The sequence below is a fragment of the Colletotrichum tamarilloi genome (genome assembly GCF_030869305.1).
Source record: "Colletotrichum tamarilloi strain Tom-12 chromosome Unknown Scaffold_19.1, whole genome shotgun sequence".
In the NCBI taxonomy this organism is placed as follows: Eukaryota; Fungi; Ascomycota; class Sordariomycetes; order Glomerellales; family Glomerellaceae; genus Colletotrichum; species Colletotrichum tamarilloi.
The window spans coordinates 395281-413167 of NW_026849402.1; the positions used below are offsets into that span (position 1 = coordinate 395281).

At 54.1% G+C, this 17887-nt stretch overlaps 6 protein-coding genes across 6 annotated transcripts; 2 read left to right on the forward strand and 4 right to left on the reverse strand.

The window, feature by feature from the left end:
- On the reverse strand, positions 1–921 carry CTAM01_06766 (uncharacterized protein; the record flags this gene model as incomplete). Its single annotated transcript, XM_060522792.1, has 3 exons — positions 1–205; positions 263–754; positions 848–921. 3 exons carry the CDS (start codon positions 919–921, stop codon positions 1–3), a joined length of 771 nt encoding a protein of 256 aa, XP_060382637.1.
- Positions 922–1635: 714 nt separating this feature from the next.
- On the reverse strand, positions 1636–1857 carry CTAM01_06767 (uncharacterized protein; the record flags this gene model as incomplete). Its single annotated transcript, XM_060522793.1, has 1 exon — positions 1636–1857. A coding segment is annotated over one exon (222 nt), but the record flags the coding sequence as incomplete, so codon positions are not given.
- A 2747-nt stretch (positions 1858–4604) lies between these two features.
- On the forward strand, positions 4605–6722 carry CTAM01_06768 (uncharacterized protein; the record flags this gene model as incomplete). Its single annotated transcript, XM_060522794.1, has 1 exon — positions 4605–6722. The coding sequence occupies one exon, from the start codon at positions 4605–4607 to the stop codon at positions 6720–6722; it is 2118 nt and encodes a 705-aa protein (XP_060382639.1).
- Positions 6723–9271: 2549 nt separating this feature from the next.
- Positions 9272–11346, reverse strand: CTAM01_06769 (pre-mRNA-splicing factor CLF1; the record flags this gene model as incomplete). Its single annotated transcript, XM_060522795.1, has 2 exons — positions 9272–10941; positions 10998–11346. 2 exons carry the CDS (start codon positions 11344–11346, stop codon positions 9272–9274), a joined length of 2019 nt encoding a protein of 672 aa, XP_060382640.1.
- A 411-nt stretch (positions 11347–11757) lies between these two features.
- On the forward strand, positions 11758–13683 carry CTAM01_06770 (Prp31 C terminal domain-containing protein; the record flags this gene model as incomplete). The annotated part of the gene is made up of 1 exon (XM_060522796.1): positions 11758–13683. One exon carries the CDS (start codon positions 11758–11760, stop codon positions 13681–13683), a length of 1926 nt encoding a protein of 641 aa, XP_060382641.1.
- Positions 13684–15703: 2020 nt separating this feature from the next.
- Positions 15704–16662, reverse strand: CTAM01_06771 (uncharacterized protein; the record flags this gene model as incomplete). Its single annotated transcript, XM_060522797.1, has 2 exons — positions 15704–16228; positions 16600–16662. 2 exons carry the CDS (start codon positions 16660–16662, stop codon positions 15704–15706), a joined length of 588 nt encoding a protein of 195 aa, XP_060382642.1.
- Between the last annotated feature and the right edge of the window lie 1225 nt (positions 16663–17887).

Genomic DNA, 17887 nt, shown 5'->3' on the forward strand with positions numbered 1-17887 from the left:
TTAGAAGGCCATGACGAGACCGACAACACCGGCGGCAACAGCAACGAGGCCGTGAACCATGGCGGTCGGGGCGGCGTTGGGGGCCTCGGTGGAGGAGGGTGCGGCAGAGCCAGTTGCGGAGCCGGAGGCGTCAGTGGCGGAAGCGCCGCTGGACTCAGACGCACCGCTCTCAGTTGCGGAGGCGGACTGGGACGCACCGGTGGTACTATCGAAAAGTGTTAGGATACATGTGAGTTGATGGCAGGATATGGGGAAAACTTACGCAGCAGTTCCAGTGGCGGACTCGGATGCGGTGTTCAGGACAGTGGAGGTGAAGGCGCTGCCAGCAGAGTCGGTGCCGGTGACGACGCTGGGGGAGAGCGTGGGTACGACGTCGGTGGTGATTGTGGTCGGGACGGGGGTGACGGTGGTAGAGATCTCGGTGGTGATGGTGCTGCCGTCCGAGTTGGTGGTGGTGACGGCGATGACGGTGGGCACGGGGGTGCCGGCCGGGGCAGCAGTGGGGCGGAGGCTCTCAATGGCGGACTCGAGAGCGCCGTACTGGCTGGTGTACTGCGTCGGGATGGCCGCGGAGAACCAGTCCGGGGTGCTAGTGGCCTTGAGGACAGAGTAGATGTAGGACTTGAGATCCCCGGTGACGCTGGCGGCGCTAGCGGCGGAGCCGAAGGCCGAGGTCAGGGAGTCCCACTGGTCAGTGGGAATGTAGGCCGAGATGAGAGCATCGGCGGCGGCAGTGAAGGCCGGGGCGTCAGAGCTGCGAGGGCTGTGTTAGTATGTGTCTGGCTAGCTCCGAAGCTCCCCTTGAGCTATCTTTTAGATCCCGAGCGGGAGAAGCTGTGTGTCTTACACTTGGCGCGCGTCGATGGGGTTGGCAACAGCCAGCTTGGCGGCAATGGCCAGAGGAATGATGGCAGACTTCATGTTGTTTGTTGGTTGAGGGGATGGGTATCACAGGTCTGTTGAGGACAAGGCGGCAGAAGTTCTTGCGGAGGGGGGGTATCACGGGCTGGCTGAAGCAAACAAAAGCGGATGGGAGGGAAAGAGAGTGAACTACGGGACACAGCTTCGGAGGGTGGATGAATGATTTAAATAACAGACGAGAAATCGTGGTGATGCAGTCAAGAAACAAATGACGCCGTACGCGGTGAAGCTGGCGCGGGTACGACCACGGAGCAGGCCAGAACAAATGGGGAACCCATGGCGACAGCGATGGTGGAAGCGAAAGCTGGGAATTGCGCGTTTGTTGCCCATTGTGAGGGGCGAGAAACAGGCGGGCCAAAAATCTTGGTGTTGGTCTGTTTTTTCACATACCCTGGTCTGTATTCCTTGGAAAGCGGAGGTTGGGTAGAGATGCTCGATGCTTCGAGGCCCTTGCAGCCGCAGTAGTAGCCGGCCAGAAGCAGGCCAGAAGCAGCTTTGAGCTGGGCAAACGGCAAAGCGGGCAGGGCGCGAACAGGGAAGAAACAAACGAAGCTGTAAACGGAGGAAGACGTGACGAGAAGCAGGAAAAAGCAGGGCAGGGCAGAGCCGTTCAGGCGTGACTGGCTGAAGTGAAGGTGAGGCCCCGGGCGGGATTGAGCTGGCGTGACGTTGACGGTTGACCCGGTTGCTTGCGTGTGTCATTGTGCGGTCGAATCAGGTCGTAGAGGATTTGCCTTGCACAACGTGAATGATTGCACTGAAATGGGTACGAATACACGGGTGATGGCATAGCGGTGTTGGCTCACTCGAGCAAGCAGGGGAACTGATTGGCACCAGGTTGCGTGTTTGCCGGCCCTGATCGTGGGATGGGGTTGTTGAGAACTTGGGAGGCTGGGGAAAAGTCGAGCAACCTGAGGATTCAATTACGGAGCCGAGAAAACCCCAGCTGTAGGCAGGTATCTTGGATATTCTGTCAAATGTTTTGGCTGTATGACTTGCTTGGAGCTGTGCTTGTCTCGTTGAAAATCTTCAAAGTCGTTCTCCCTCTTTGATGGGAATCAAGGGCATTACTGCAGAGACTTTTAGACGAGTCTGTGATGAAAGCAAAACTGGCATTTGAGCGAACTCGGGCCATGAGAATGCGCTTCTCCCCCGCGCGAAAGCACAAGAATCAGGTTACGGTGAAGAGATGCAAAGCGAGGCAGGTAGTGGAGGTGGAGGGATGTGGTTGGCGGGTAGTTGCCATGGGTCCACACTCTTGAGCTGGGCTGCATCATTGGCGAACGCCGTTTTCTTTGGACGAATCACACAAAGCAATTGTTCGAGCTGGGAAGGAAGGAACAAGGGATCCCCACTCACGGCCGGTGCTCCCGTTTCCGCCGTTGATACGGGCACGTGCTAGGATGAGGTAATTCTCGGACCAGACGACACACGTGACAACTAAGGTCCAGACCTTGGGGCAGTGACCAGGCCACAGCCGCCACACATCCATCGTCCACGTGTGGCACTTTCCGATGCAGAGTGTGGCTGCGCAACGCAACCAGTCCCAGTACTCCGTAGGTAGGTACTCCGTTGAGAAGCAGCAGAAGTGCAACACTACGTCACGGACTCAAGAACACCCTTGCCCTTTCGGAGCAATTTTCCAGGTTCCCCTCCTCAAGTTTGTCACCGCGGGGCATTCCATTCGCTCCACAGTCCACCTCAGGTTCTCGGCCCATCAATCATCTCACCCACTTTCAATGTTCTATTCGATCACTTCCCTTCTATGATTCTACCTACACAGTAGGTATCTGCTTGTCATCCGCGACTACATACCTTAGCGCGTTCCCATCAATTCTGTCTGGCCAGTTAGTGCTGCATCTCGAAAGATACCGAATGAGGTTTGTTGCATTTTCGGTAACTTCTTGCTGTTTGGAAACGAATGATATCATGCCGCAATTACGACGAACCCCCAAAATATTCACAACCTACCTTCGACGTGATCAACCTGTTACCGAGAGAAACCAACCTCGTGGAACTTGAGGCATTAAGAGAAAGGGAAAAAAAGAAATAAATCAACAGGGATCCTCAATTATGGTTATGACAGACATGTTCCGTACATTGTTGGGCATCACCTGGCTCAGTGGGAAAGCAGAAATGGGTGTTTTTGCGGACTGACCGAGCACTCGGTGGCAGAGTCCTGCCTTACTATGTAGGTACTGGGTCTTGAGCCCCTCCTATGGGCGCTCGGCCAAGTGGAGGGCACGCTATGAGAGGTAAGGCAAGAGCGATTCTCGATGTCTCATTGGCCAGAATGCCTGTAGGTATGAGGTCATACTCTCTCCCACTGCTTCGTTGTCAACTCGTCCCGCCCTCCCCTCCGCCCTCCAGCTAGAATACTCCAGGGAACCCATATGCCACTACGGCTCCCCCAGGCTCGAGGTCACAGGCACAAGTTGCAGGCGTTACATGCAGGTAGGCAATGCCGACTGCATCGGAGGCCGCGCACATACCTTACCATGCTCGTTCTTCTCGCGAACAAAGAGGCGCGGACGTATTTGCCATCTTTCGGAGCAAGTAACAGACGCTGCACTGCTTGAAACCCGAGGAGCTGTTACATATTTGCAAGATTACCGGAGAGGACTCCCAAAGTCCCCCAAAGCCACCACCACCACCATACCTCCATCACTTACCTTGGACTTTACACTAGTTTTTGGTGCGCAGCGGCCTCGGGTTTGTCGCAGGGAGCACCCGTCCTCTCATGCCACTTACGACAGCGCTAGCACAAGTCTCTAGGCGCACTAGACAGCCTGCCTGGCCACTCGTCTTACTTTTTCTCGGTGCCCAGCCAATGTGAGAATGAGCAACTGGAAAATTGGACGACCCAAAGAAGGGGCACACTCTTTTCGGTCAGACGTTGAGAAGAGAGGGGGGCTTTACGGCATGTCCAAATGACTCTTTTGCCAGTACGGTAGCTTGTGTTGTGTAGATGGGCTACCTTTCGGATGAGAAAAAAGGGTCCCATTTTGTTCAAGAACAAGTTTCAAAAGTATTTGTTCACGGTACTTTTGCGGGCGAGGTACTTTCGCATGCCCGTATCGAACATGCCTTGCCTTGGCATTTCTTTCCCTGAGGTGGTTCCCGCACCCTCCGTTTCTGCTGCCGCTGCCGCTCCAAATGCTGCATCTTTGGGAGCAACGCTGAGTCGTCGACATGTCGCATCCATGTCTTCGGACAGCCCAACCCTGTTCTGCCCTGCCCACTCCAGGCCTAAGGTGGCTGTATCTGGCTGGCTTCTCTGCCTGAAGTGACCTCCCCGTCCCTGCCGTCTCTTTCCTTCCATGCCTGATTGCCTTTGCCCTCCCGTCTTGCTGGACCCTTGCCCATCCGCTTTCTTCTAGCTAGCCCTGGCGCCCCCCCCCCCCCTGTCTTCGCTCATCATCTCTTCCCCTCCTTCATTTCTTCCCGGGGCTTGTTGTCCTTCATCTTTCTAACTTTAACAACTCATAGACATTTCAGCGTCTTCATCGAAAGTTCTTCAACCATACTTCAGTCTCGCCAGTTGAACCATCATCTCTGGCGGCATACTCGAGCCAAACCCTATTACTGTGTCACTTCACTCATACGACTTACACCACCCCGCTTCAAATCGAAACCTACCCACCGAGCCTGCTTGGCTCTTACGCCCACTCTCGTCAGCCGACATGAGTTACTACGAAGAGCCTCAGCGCACTCGTCGCTACGTGCGCGAGGAGCGTCGTGAGGAGAGAATTGATCCCCGTTATGCCGACGAAGGCTATCTTAAAGTTCACCAAACCCGCGAGATCATTCCTCGTGCCCGAGAGAACAGCGAGCTCTCTATTGAAGAAGTCCGCCGAGACTTCCCCCCTCCCGGCTATAGAGATTCCCGGAGAACTCGGTCAGCAGAACCCGGCTACTACGACGACCCCCGCTATGACGACCGGGACCGATACTACGATCGCGAGTATGATCGTCGCAGCCGGAAAGCTGGCAGCCTCGTCTACGCCGAAGAGGAGAGGTCTCGTAAGCGCGTTATCAACCAACAAGAAAAGATTCTGGCTGCTGTTGCCGGTGCGGCCTTAGCCTTTGGCGGCAAGGAGCTTTACGATAGAAAGGAAGCCAAGGAACACCGCGGCGAAATCGAGAGAAACTACCTGACTTCGGCGGCATTGGGAGCAGCTGGAGCTCTTGCCGGCTACCAGGGCGCAGAGTACTACGGCAAGCGCAAGGAAAAGGAGGAGGACAAGTCCACCTATGTCATGCATCGCGGCCGTGACGGTCGAGTCACCGAATACTACTCCGATGAGGAGGGAGACAGGGAGAAAAAGGGTCACAAGTCTTTCTTGGAGAACGCTCTCGCAGCCTCTGGTCTGGGAGTTGCGGTCAAAGCTCTCACAGGCGCCAGTGGTGGCGACGACCGGCGTAGCGACACTAGAAGCCGACGAGGCAGCCCTGACTCGAGATCTTCTCGGTCCAAGTCTCGAGGACCCGGAAATGAAGCCGCCAGCAAGATGCAGAAGGCTGCCATGGCTTCTCTCATTGCCGGAGCCACTGAGGCTTTCCGTGTTGCGAAGGAGCCCGGCGGCTGGAAAGGCGAGAAGACAAAGCGCATCATCACTGCTGCCGCTGGTGCGGCTACCATCGACGCTGCACAAGGCGGCGAGAAACAGAGCAAGTTGGGCCTGGCCGAATCCGTCATCGGTGGTCTGGTGGGTAACCGGGTCATCAACGGATCCAAGCGCAACATCGAGGAGGACCGCCGAACCGGACGAAGCCGATCGAGGTCGCGCGCTCGCTCTGACGGCGGAGGCGGCGGACCGGGCTTGGCTGCTCTGGCCACTGCCGGTCTAGGTGCCTTTGGCGCAAAGAAGGCTATCGAGAACGTGCGGTCCCGGAGCCGTGGCCGTAGCGCCGACTCTTATGACAGCCGTGCCTCTAGCCGCGATGGTCGCGACAAACCCCGCCAACGCAGCAGAAGCCGCAGTGTTGTCGACTCTGCACGGAAGCGACTCGCCAAGATTGGCATTGGCAGCAACCCGGAGGAAAAGGAGAGAGAGAAGTATGGCCGAGATGATTACTACGATGACGACCGTAGCTCTCGACGCGGCGGCATGACCCGGAGATACTCTGATGAATACGACGACTACGACAGGGGATCCGCACGTGGTGGACGCGACGCATACGACGATGACAGATCGTCATACACGAGCCGGCGCCGAGACCGATCTCGGCGCAGGGGAGGAAAGTCGGACACCAGTTCCGAATCGGATCTTGGAGACTCGGACGATGATGCGAAGCGCGCAAGGAAAATGAGAGGTAAGCAAGTCATTACAACCGGCCTAGCGGCCGTTGCCACCATTCACGCGGCACATGGGGTCTATCAAAGTATGGAGAAACGCAATTCAAGGCAGAAGGCTGTGAAGGAAGGGCGGCTCAGCCCAGAGGAGGCGAAAAAGCTCAAAACCAAGGCTCTCGTGCAAGACGCCGCCTCTGTTGGAATCGCTGCCCTCGGTATCAAGGGTGCCTGGTCTGAGCTTAAGGAAGCCAAAGAGATGACACACGAATGCAAGGAATTCCAACACGAGAAGGAAATCCGACACCAGAAACGACTTGAGCGGCAGAAGAGGCTCACCGACGGTCATGGTGGTCGACGGAGTAGGGCTGACGACTGGTCTCATGCTGGTTCTCCACGAGGAGAGCGGTATGACTATGGTTCAACTTACTACGACGATAACCCGTACTCTTCCGGGCACCTGCCTGCACCTCCTGTTGGTTATGACGACAGGAGATACAGAGACTGAGAAGTCCGGGAGAGGGCACTTCAGTCCTGGACGGTGGGGTGTTTCGTCCTTGTTGGTACTCTTCGGATTCCTCAAGACAACGTCCTCGCCCGCACGGGCTGTTAGTCTCACTCTGCCCTCAACCTCTCGGTTCCTTTTACGACCTTTAATGCCTGTACAAGACACTACGACGCTACGACATTTTTCTACAAGTCATCTTTCAGCCACATTTATATCTGTTTTCAAACAAAACTGGGAAAGATTTTTGGAAGACTAAGGGGATGTGGGAGTGGCGCTTCACAAGTTTCACAACGGCCCTCGACGGGCGCCACCTTGCGTTGCGTTTACTCAGATAGATGGATTCCCTTTTCCCCTTTTGTTGCCAATCTACACGCAATCTTCTCTTGTACATGAACCATAACTGATTCTAATTGGATTGTGACAGACCGGGACCAACGCCGCCGTTACTAATCGGCCTGCACCGCCGTCAAGAAGAACCAGATGCATCGTCACTGGTTGAGCTGTTGTCTTCGGCCCCTGCGGATGACAGTAGTACCAAATGGAGGGCATCGCAGCCTGCAGCTCAGACAAAATGGGCAAACGATGGAGCCGAGATCGAGGCTGATCGGCAGGGTCTGATTGGAACCAAATGTTTTTGTTCGAGTTAAGCAATGAAGTGGGAGAGACAGAGAGAGGTCTGGCCACCACATGGCCCCGGGCTCGTAGTGGTTGAAGCAGCCAAGCGGAACCCGATGAGAAGGGACCCCTGTTCCTGAGACAGACCGGACATTTTTCGCTAGCGCGGGAACGGACAAGCGGCGGTGAGAGAAGGCGGCTACCAGTTGAAAAGATTGGGGAATAGACGGGAAGGGAGGGGTGGCATATGCGGGATGATGATATGCGACGGAAAAGACGGCTACGTGGGTTTTAGTACTCGGGCCAGAGCACAAGATCATCATCGTCGAGTTACCGCGATGCACTCGCTGCCCCTCCCTATCCCCCAACAACCACTCATCACACGATATTTTCTGGTCTCTTGGCTTCACAGTTTCCTACTTAGATAGGAGGATGGGCATTTTGTTTTCATGATATTTGGCTGGATATGTAGTTCCCGATATTATGAGTATGAGATATGATAACCGTTGCGACCTGACTTCTTCTCCCGATTCCCTTCTCTTGACTATGGCTGGGTACCCTTTGGTGATTGAGAACTGACGCTTTGTGTGACTATGTGATACGCAACAGAAGACCCCCCGGCAAAAGCGGTCGGGTCCGAAACAGCCCACACCTCTCCCCTCCTTACCATGTCACCGGCAGTGCCCAGAGCCAAGAGCTGCAGCCACCCCGCGAGTAATCGACTCAGTGAGTACATATTTTGGGCTGCTTCCTCTTCGGTTTCCTCTACCATACCTCCATACCTACCTATCGGAATAGCGAGGCAGATGTGAATGAAGATGTTCTAGACTGTTCCTCCGACGCTCCCCCCACTCTCTCAACCCATCATTATCAAGTCTGCTGATTTTCTGACAACAGCTCTGCCAACTTTTTTTAATTGCTCTTTTGGGCCGTTCTGATCTGCCATTTCTGCCTCGGTCTCGGTCAAGCTGGCACGTTGGAAACAATGCATCATGCGGACAAGAGATGGGGTGTGGGGGGGACACATGGGCAGACGTCGGCACCGTCCGTCGGCTGATGTCCTGGCTGTTCTGTTGTTCAGCCTGTTCTAACTTCTTGGAATAGGGGAAAGAAAGGCAATGGTGATGGGAAATTCGATCCGATCCAGTCAGTGTGCCATGGTTAGCTTTTCTGCCCAGTCAATCAATGTCAGACTGCCGTGGGCGATAAAGAGTGACTCGTGCTCTACACTACCTTACCCTACACTCCCATTAGTACGGATAGCGTGCGTTGGTTGCTTGACGGCATCGAAAGATGTCGTGTGGTGTCGTGGGAAAGGATGGTGGCGGGGTGATAGGCGGCTGAGCAATCAATAGAAAAATGACATCATTGTACATCCGCCGCATTTTTTTTTTCTTGAATTCCCCTCCCCTCCCTCGCGCCTGCAGTCGCCATTGGTGAAGACATCGTCAGTCAGATGACTGGTCTGACATGTTCTATACGCCCGCCATCCCGATGATGGGTAAGCCCCGAAGGCCAGTACCGTAGTCTGCTGAATTGCACCAACTGCTAGATCATCTGTGTTTATTGGTCAGGAGCTCGTTGGGTTGCGTGCGAAACTTGTAAGTTATGTGTCTGGGGCAAGGAGTAGACCTGAAGTCTGAAGAAGCAGAACAGAGAACGAAATTCTTGACTCTCGCATGGAATAAGGTTCGCCGGCTCACCCATCCGGCGGGAGCTTCAGATGACTGGTTACCGGGGTTGCCCATGGCGAGACAATAGTAATCTGGATAAGATGAGACACGGATGATTTGGTCCGAACTCTCTTTTTTGATGCTGGGTAGGGCATCTCAGAATTTGATGGAAGCTTTTGTTTTTGGGTACAATGGGCGTTGCTAAAGAGCATAGAATTATAAAAATAACAAAACATCGTCTTCTCTTCCGACGGATGATTTTTATGCCGCAGCATCTCCTCCCTGCTGCTTCCAGGCCTGCGCCATGGCCAACAGATTCGACAGGTTCTGCGTCTGCTTGTCGTCGGCGGGGAAGACGTAGTCGATGTACTCCTCGAAGCTGTCGTCCTCCAAGCGCCTTCTGCGCTTCGTCTTGCGCGGCATCAGCTTCTGCACATTCTCAATCTCGTCGTCCCCGCCGTGTATCCTCTCAAACGACAGCCACGCGTTGAGCAGCGTGACCGCCTCCTCCTTGAGCTCCTTGTCGCGCATGCTCTTGTGTGCGCGCTCAAAGACCTTGCGTGCCCTCGTCTTGGCTTCCTTGCTGATCGGTGCCTCCTCTTCTGCCTCTTCCTCGTCCTCGGGTATGTTGAGCTCAAAGTGGGCGTAGCTGATCCATACCTTGACGTGATCCGTCTTCTCAAGGAGGCGCTCGTAAAGTTCTCTCGTGCGCTCGTACTCTTCCTCCTCTTCCTCGAAATCGATGTAGGCCTTCCATAGCAACTCGGGCATATCGAGAACCGGTTGGCTCACGGCCAGCTCGAAGATGGCCCGGGTCCGCTCCAAGTCGTCAAGGCCGCGCTCGAGCTCGGCGAACTTGATCCAAGTCTGGCAGTTGGAGGCGTTCCACTCAATGTGCTTCTCGTAGAGCGTCCGGCATCGCAAAAACTCAAAGAGCTTCAGTTCCAGCTCAATGTACCCCCTGAACAGCTTGTCCTTCGGGCACATGCCAATAGCCTGGCCCAGGGTCTTGCGAGCCGCCGTCAGCTCACCCTGCCGAATCTCGAATTGTGCCTTTAGCAGCCAGACCTTGGCAAAGGTGAATTTCTTGTGGGGTATCAGTTCCAGGCAAACCTTGTAGATTTGCCTTGCACGCTCCATGTCTTTTGCCTGCAACTCCTCAAAGATGGCGTAGTTGATCCAGAGGTAGATGTACCGTCTCCAGAATCTCTTCTCTTGCGCTGGTGGTACTTGTGATACTGCCCTCTCGTAGATGTCGCGGACTCTGTCGAGATCGCCAGCGGTTTCCTCCAGACGTGTGTAGTCGAACCATGTATCGTAGTTCTTCGGGTTCTCTTTGACTTGTGCTTCGTAGTAAACACGGCGCTTTGAAAGTACGACATCCTCGACGCCATCCTTGTCTCCGAATTGCTTCTCAAAGGTCGTATAAGCCTTGTGAAGTATCATTGATTTAGAGCGAGGAAGGCGATCCAGTGCGTACTTGAAGATCGCCCTGGCTCTTTCGTACTCCTTCAACTTCGCCTCGTATCGTGCATAGGCAATAAAGAGCTTCTCGTCCACAAATTCGTCGCCCAGCTCTTCGATCGCAGTACCAAATACGTCGCGTACCATATCACTCGTGCCAAATTCCTCCTCGAATTTCGCCCACTTGATCCAGTTTCGAGGTTCCGGGTGGACGAGTGTGAATGCTCTGAAGATATCTCTGGCTCGGTCGAACTCATTGTATCTCTTTTCCAGCTTAATGTATGCGCTCCACGCAGCTTCATCGGGTTGCCATTGCATCCAACGATCAAAGACTTGGCGGGTTCCTGGAACGTTGCCCAGCATCTCTTCCATGTACACATATTTGTACCAAAGTTTATCGACACGAGGTAATCGTGTGACGGCCCTGTCGAGAAGATTACGCGCATGGTTGATGTTTCGGCATTTCACTGGGAGAAAGTCAGCTGTTTGTCTTGTCACAGAGGGTTGGGGTTGGTTTCCATACTCTCCGACTCGATGTACCTGATCCACAACTTGATCTCGTTGGGGTGCACATCGAGCGCGCGCTCGAAGATTGATCTTGCGCGCGCAAATTCCTTTTGCTCCAGCTCCCAGTCCGCATATCGCATCCAGTTATTGAGGTTGACTCTATTGCGTCGAACATAGTCTTCGAACTCTCGTCGTTTCCGGCCCTGGAATTCGTGAAGTTCCTCTAGATCGGCGAACCGCTGAGTAGGTGCCTGTAGAGCGACCTCTTGTCGGTCAACAGCCTCTCGTAGAAGTTGCTCTGCAGAGATCTGAACAGGCGCAGCGGCCTTGTTCTTGACCTTCGGGGGTCCTCGTGACGCCTCCATGGTGTCGAGCAAAGTCGAAATCGATTAAACTCGGGGAAACGCGTGAAGTCGCGTGTAATTGGGGTCGCTAAATGTGACGGTACAAAACTTCGGCTTTGTATGGGTACCGGCAGGTTGAATCGCGTTACCTTATTGCCCAATTGATGATATTCTGCACCAGTCGCAAACACCAACGATTCTCAGGCGACAGGCCCGAGGCTGAAGCGTTGGAAAAACGCAGCTCTTATCGGCACTAGCCACTCCGATAACGAGCTTCTGTGGCTTAGACCCACCCGTCGCGCCAAAACTTCCGTAGCCTCGCGAGGCTTCCGTAACTTTATATCCTCCCAATCTCACAACTTCGCCACGCCGTACTTCCTTCCTAGGCGACTTTACCATCCAACAGCCACTTCGGTAGCTGCGACTGGCGACATGGCGACTCTAGCAGATGAGCTGCTGAACGATTTCGAGGACTCTGGCTCGGAAGCAGAGGAGACTCAGCAAGACAATGATCCCCTAGGACTTGATCATGCGCCCGAGGCGAGCGGTCGCAAAGCATCGGGCAGCATGGATCTGGACGATGACCAGAGCGAACCTGAGGATCAAGATGAAGAAATGGGTGGGACACCCAAGGGTGCTGTTGATCCTGTCGAAGATGCAGAGGATACAAAGGCAAAGGTCGAGAAGATGCAGCTGGGTGGCGTCAACGATGTTCGCAGTGTCGCCAGTCTCATGTCAAGTTTGGAGCCAGTACTAGAGGTAAGTGACGCACCCGAAAGCACCACTAGCTTGATGGAAGCTGTGTTTACATCGTCTCTTGGGAGAACTAGCCCTAACATCGTCACTCGAACGCTACAGAAAATCGCACACTACCAGTCGCAACCGACCCCCACAGAACTGCTAGGCAACATCGAAGACCATCCCGAATACCACCTCCTGACACAATCGAACAGTCTGTCGACTCTCATAGACAGCGAGATCGTCTTGGTACACAAGTATATCAGGGACCACTACTCAATACGATTCCCAGAACTGGAGACGCTCATCACCAACCCACTGGAGTATGCGAAGGTCGTCGCGATCTTGGGCAATGGACCGCTTGATTCGGAGAATATCAAGAAGCTTCAGCACTCAACGGAAAATGTCCTTCAAGCTTCCCTGAAGTCCGTTCTTGACGGCCCATCCCTCATGATCGTAACAGTGGAGGCTACGACAACGAAGGGCAGAGACATGTCGCAAGAAGAACTGGAACGCGTATACAGAGCCTGTGAAATGGTAATTTCCCTCGACAAGGCGAAGAAGACCCTAACGGGCTATGTACAGTCGCGCATGAATCTGTTCGCGCCGAATTTGACTGCTATGATCGGTTCTCTGACGGCTGCTCAACTGTTGAACGCCGCTGGTGGACTTACTGGTCTGTCGAAGACGCCCGCGTGCAACATTGCAGCGTGGGGTTCAAAGAAAGGTGCTGGTGCCGCGGGCTTGGCTACGAATATTGGCGTCAGACAGCAGGGTTTCCTTTACCATTCACCCATCATTCAAGGCATTCCCAACGATCTCAAGAGACAGGCCATGCGCATCGTGTCAGCGAAGCTGCTACTCGCTGCCCGCGTCGACAGAATTCACTCCAGCGCCGATGGCTCGACGGGCGAGGATCTGAAAGAGCAGTGCCTCACAAGACTCGAGAAGCTCACGGAACCGCCTCCAAACAAGGGCCCCAGAGCTTTGCCGGTACCAGATGACAAGCCTTCCCGCAAGCGTGGTGGTAGAAGGGCAAGGAAGGCTAAGGAGGCTACGGCCATGACGGAATTGCGCAAAGCCCAGAATAGAATGGCCTTTGGCAAGGAGGAGCGTGAGGTCGGCTACGGCACAGGGGAGACCACGGTCGGCATGGGTATGATCGGTCAGGGTAACGACGGCAGAATTCGCAACCTCCAAGTCGATCAACGCACGAGGGCCAAGCTCGGCCAGAAGAACAAGGGCTGGGGCGGCGCAACGCCCATGGGAGGAGCGGCATCCTCGCTCAGGGGTTTTGGACAATCAGCAAACTCCAACATTGACCTACGCGGCAAGGGCCTGAGGACGTCAGGTGTTGGCACATCGCTGGGCGCGGGAGCGGGCACGGCATCCTCGCTGGCCTTCACGCCTGTACAGGGTCTGGAGCTCGTCGACCCCAAGGTCCAGGCTGAACTCAGTCGCAAGCGAAAGGCGGAGGAGGACCGGTGGTTCAAGGGTGGCACTTTCACCCAGGTTGCGGGCTCGTCCAATGATGGCTTCAAAAAGCCAGACTTGCCTCCCAGTAAGAGGGTTGATACCGGCGCCGGCAAGATGGGACCTCCACCTCCGAGGAGCGGCTGAGTGAGCCCGCCTAATCTAGCCGATGTGATTGTGGCAAGAGAGGAGGATGTTAATGGTCTAAGCAAGGATTCAAGAGTTTGGGAGAAGAAAGTCTACAAAGCATATCTCTTACCCGAAAAGCTAGCCCCGGCAGACGAAAGGGAAAATGAGGGGGGAGGGTGGGTTGTTTCCAGGTTGTCAAACGGGTTCCGCGGCTGAGCAAAGACGAAGCGAGTGATCACTCGGCCGGCGGGAAACGGCGTGCGGCGTTTTGGGGATGGTTTTCCATTATTCGAGTCATCGAATCAGTATCAGTATCAGTAGCAGCATACCATTTAGGCATTCTAGGGCGGGAAATGGAAATCAGACGAATTCTTTTTTTCTCCATTGCTCAACTCTGGGATCCCGTTCTTCTGTCCATGTCCGAGGGGGAAAAGGAGGGGCCAAAGACGTACCAGGTGTATGTTTGTCCGTTTCCTCACTACAAAGCAAAGCCCACGATTGCCGGCGCATTGCCGTTTCTACGTCTTGTCGGCAGTTCTTCATCTCGGCTCCTCCATGCGTGCTTGTGCGCTCGCGTGTGTTGTGTGAAGAAGAAAACTTTGAGACGATTGGAAAAAGATGTAGATTGGAAATCGCATGTCATGTGTGTAATAGCCCAACGGCCATGTCGATCAAACGTCTTTTTTTGGTCCCAATTCTTCTCTCTCTCTCCAGAAGATGTTCGTAAACTTCCCGTCGTCTCCCCGTGTGCTATATCCCCTTTACCAAAACGCCAACGTTTTGTTCCTTTTTTCGTGGTAGTAGCTCTTCTCCATCTTTACCTTCCCGTCGCAAAAAAAAAGCATGGTTTCGTAGAAACGTCTTTGCGGTTCATGCCAAAAGGAAATCTGAAAAATTCTGTTTCTTGGCTCCTTTGAAACAACGTTTACTTTGGGGGCCTCACCATCCGCCCAATCTTCACGACCCTTTGGTTCGAGGGTGAACGAACGGTCGATCGTCATCCGTGCCTTGAAAAGTTGAAAGGTAACAAACGTGCTTGGGCAGCGTGGCAGCGTTTGTTGGGCGAGCAACGCATCGCAACGCAAAGACTTTGGGTACTTAAAAAAAAATAAAACGCTCGTCCCTTTCTTCGAGAACCACGCAGAAGTACAGATATTGGAGCGGATGGAAACAGTTAGGTACGAAAAATGGAGAAATAATGAGAAAAAGAACACGAGGGGGAAAACCGTCGGCAGGTCGAGAGTCTAATTAGACAAGAGGAGGGCCGTGATGGCCTTCTTTTGCCCTTTTGGCCATGCCTGATGGGGTCTGGGCTCACCCAAGGGAAGAACGTTTCCTCTGTGCACACACACATTGTCGTCTTTCCACACGTCTTGATGTTGGGCTCATCCTCGTCACCCACCTATCAAGAACACGCCGCCTTCTGCCGCGCGAGATCTCTGAGAGACTAGACTTTTCTCCCAAGGTTCAGCCATTGTTCGGTAGGTTCTGCATTGAAGAGCTCGCTTACCCTCTTTCTTTATCTCGAAGCTCCCCGACTGTACCCCCCCACCGTTTGCGCGAAAGCTCTAATTTGGAGTAGGGCCGCGACAGGCTCGAACGGGGCCACGAGGCGACGATGCCCATAAGATTGAGAACAGACGGGATGCATCCTTAAGGGAACAAGGAAAGTTCTTTAGGGACTACCATACACAGGATGAAGCCCGCCCAGCATCTGTGCCCATACCTACCTACACTGTCGAGAGGTAGGGCCACCAGCTCACGCGACCACGCCGCGCAAATATTGAACGCCCGAACCTGTCGCCGTTGCGAGGCTTTCCAGACTTCGACTGGACCAGGATTTTCCGGGGTATCCCGCTATGAAACGCTGGGGATGGAACCTCGAGCCTATGCTTTTCTCTGCCCTCACGTCCCCCAAATATGGCGTGAGTTTGTTGTATGTGTATAGTTTTTTCTGTATCTCTTTGGCTTTCTCTTGTTCAAGGTTCTATACTGGACCCCGAGGATCTCGGAGTCGATTCCGACGGGCGAACAGTGATCACGCCAGGCACAGATCGACAGTTGACGATAGAGTTCGAAGCAACGTTGACACGAGCATTGCTTGACAAAAGCTCTGTGGGTTTGTACTCGTACGTTCCCGAAAATTACGCATTCTTTCGGCATGCCAATTATTGTCCTCTTCTCGGGAAGTCGACCATATTCTTCTACCAAGCCCGTAGGTAGTTGTCATTGTTCTGAGCTCATTGGCGCAATGGGTGCAGATCTCAATTGGGGGGGGGGGGGTTTGCAAACTTGCGCTGGGCTTACCTAGCAATGCGCCATTCGTGCCTGGAATAATGGGCACATGTTTCGGTCTGCAGTGGCCCCCGTTGGCCCAGCAAAAGTAACAAAAGTACGGAAAGCACCTTACTGTATCCGTACGGAGTACACCATAGGGCCCGTCGGGAATATCGTCCGCGGCCGAAAGACAAGCGGGGCCGGTAACGCATGCCCTCGGCCACAATGACGTACCGCTTACCATGACACGAGGGTTGCCAAAGCCGGAGTTAGGTCCCTTGAAAATCTATAGGTTATTACCCTTAGTATGAGTGGGGAGTCAGAATGCAAGCTGCAGCCTGCACTCCGTAGTCCGCACCGTACTACGTAAACCATGATCGATAGAGGTCCAGAGGGAGGGGGCGCTGCCTCACATGGACAGAGTCCCCGCCCCGGTGAGCTTTGCGAGGTCCCTGGAGTTTTTCTGTATCTGTCTCCGTACCCGCATCGTTCGCAAGGGTCTGAGGGAAGGGGAGGGGTTAGAGCGGACAAGAGAGCAGAAGAGGGGGAAAAGGGACCAAAGCCCTTCACCCTCGTATGTTTGGAACCACCCATCAGGAAAAAAGTAGACAGGCATCCCGTTGGTAATCTCTTGCCGACTGTGGCTTGTCTCATCACCTTCTCTGGCAACATGGACGTCTTCTCTTGCATCAACACATCAGCATGGACCCGAAATCCCATGGTCTGGCAGTTCGCTTTGATGGCACCTCCGAAATTTGACTTTGTGGCTGCAGCTGGACCCCATGTTAAGAGGACGGTCCAGAACTTCAGGGACCAGAGGATCGTCTTGATAAACGCAGGGAAGCCCCCAGTAGCAGACGACTTGTTCCCCAGAAGACCTCAGGCAACAAGGGACTAAGTGCACGAAGAAACAGGCCTGGCAGTACGTACCGAAGATACATAACCTTACGCGGTACGGATAAGTACCTACCTTAGGTCGTGACCTATCAGGGTTAGCAATTTCATTCCCCCGATAAAAGAAAGGAAAAATTGCCAGACAGCATTCCGTTGGTTGACAGTCCGAGGGTCCGTTATCGTTGATCTCGTGTCTTTCCAACCGCTCGGAGGCTTCTCTGTGTGAAACCAGGACCCAGGAGCACTCCGTCTTTGCTTGACAGCTTGGCGGGCCAATATTCCGAGTTCAGAAAATTTGTCGTTCAAGCTGACGCCAGTTGAATTCGAATTGAGCCTCGAGGGGAAAAGGACGATTAAAGAAAGAAACCGAAAGACAGGCCACTCGCAAGGGCCCACCTGCCAATGCCCCGTCTTCGGGGAAGACGTAGGGATGAAAACCCAATGACGTGAGGGTGATGTTGGATTATATTGGTCCCCAGCCGGACTGCGGGGAGGCACCCTTCTTCCCCGACCAACTGGACCCGGCTGCAGCGTTCAAGGACGGCGCTACAACGCCAGCTGGTTGGATGGGTGCAAGACAAGGTGGAGAAACAAGTACACTCGAAACGCAGGCAGAAAACGGAGAGATACGTGCATTTACTGAATTGAAGCCGGCCCGGAGACTGAGAGCACGCTTTGTTGGAGGTCCCTAAAAAGAACAGCGTTTTCAGGATAAGTCGAAACAGGACGCTGAATCGTGGACCGCGATCTTGTTGGAGGAAGAGAAGGATGAGGCATACTCGACCACTGAAGCGGCAACGAGGGCGAAGAGACGAGCAGACAATCATTGTGTACAACGTGTCAGCCAGCACCTGCATCCAGTCAATACTCAATGCGAGTTACACCGGGACACCGCGCACCCGTGATCGTAGGGGTTGCGCGTAAGGAGGCAAAGAACCTGTTTCTTTCTGCGCCCATGCTATGAGTTGGAATTCGGACATCTGTCTGTATATGCTTAACCCAAATGAAAGTAAACTGTCAGGGTGCAGGCATAAGCGCGCAGGGCAAGCCT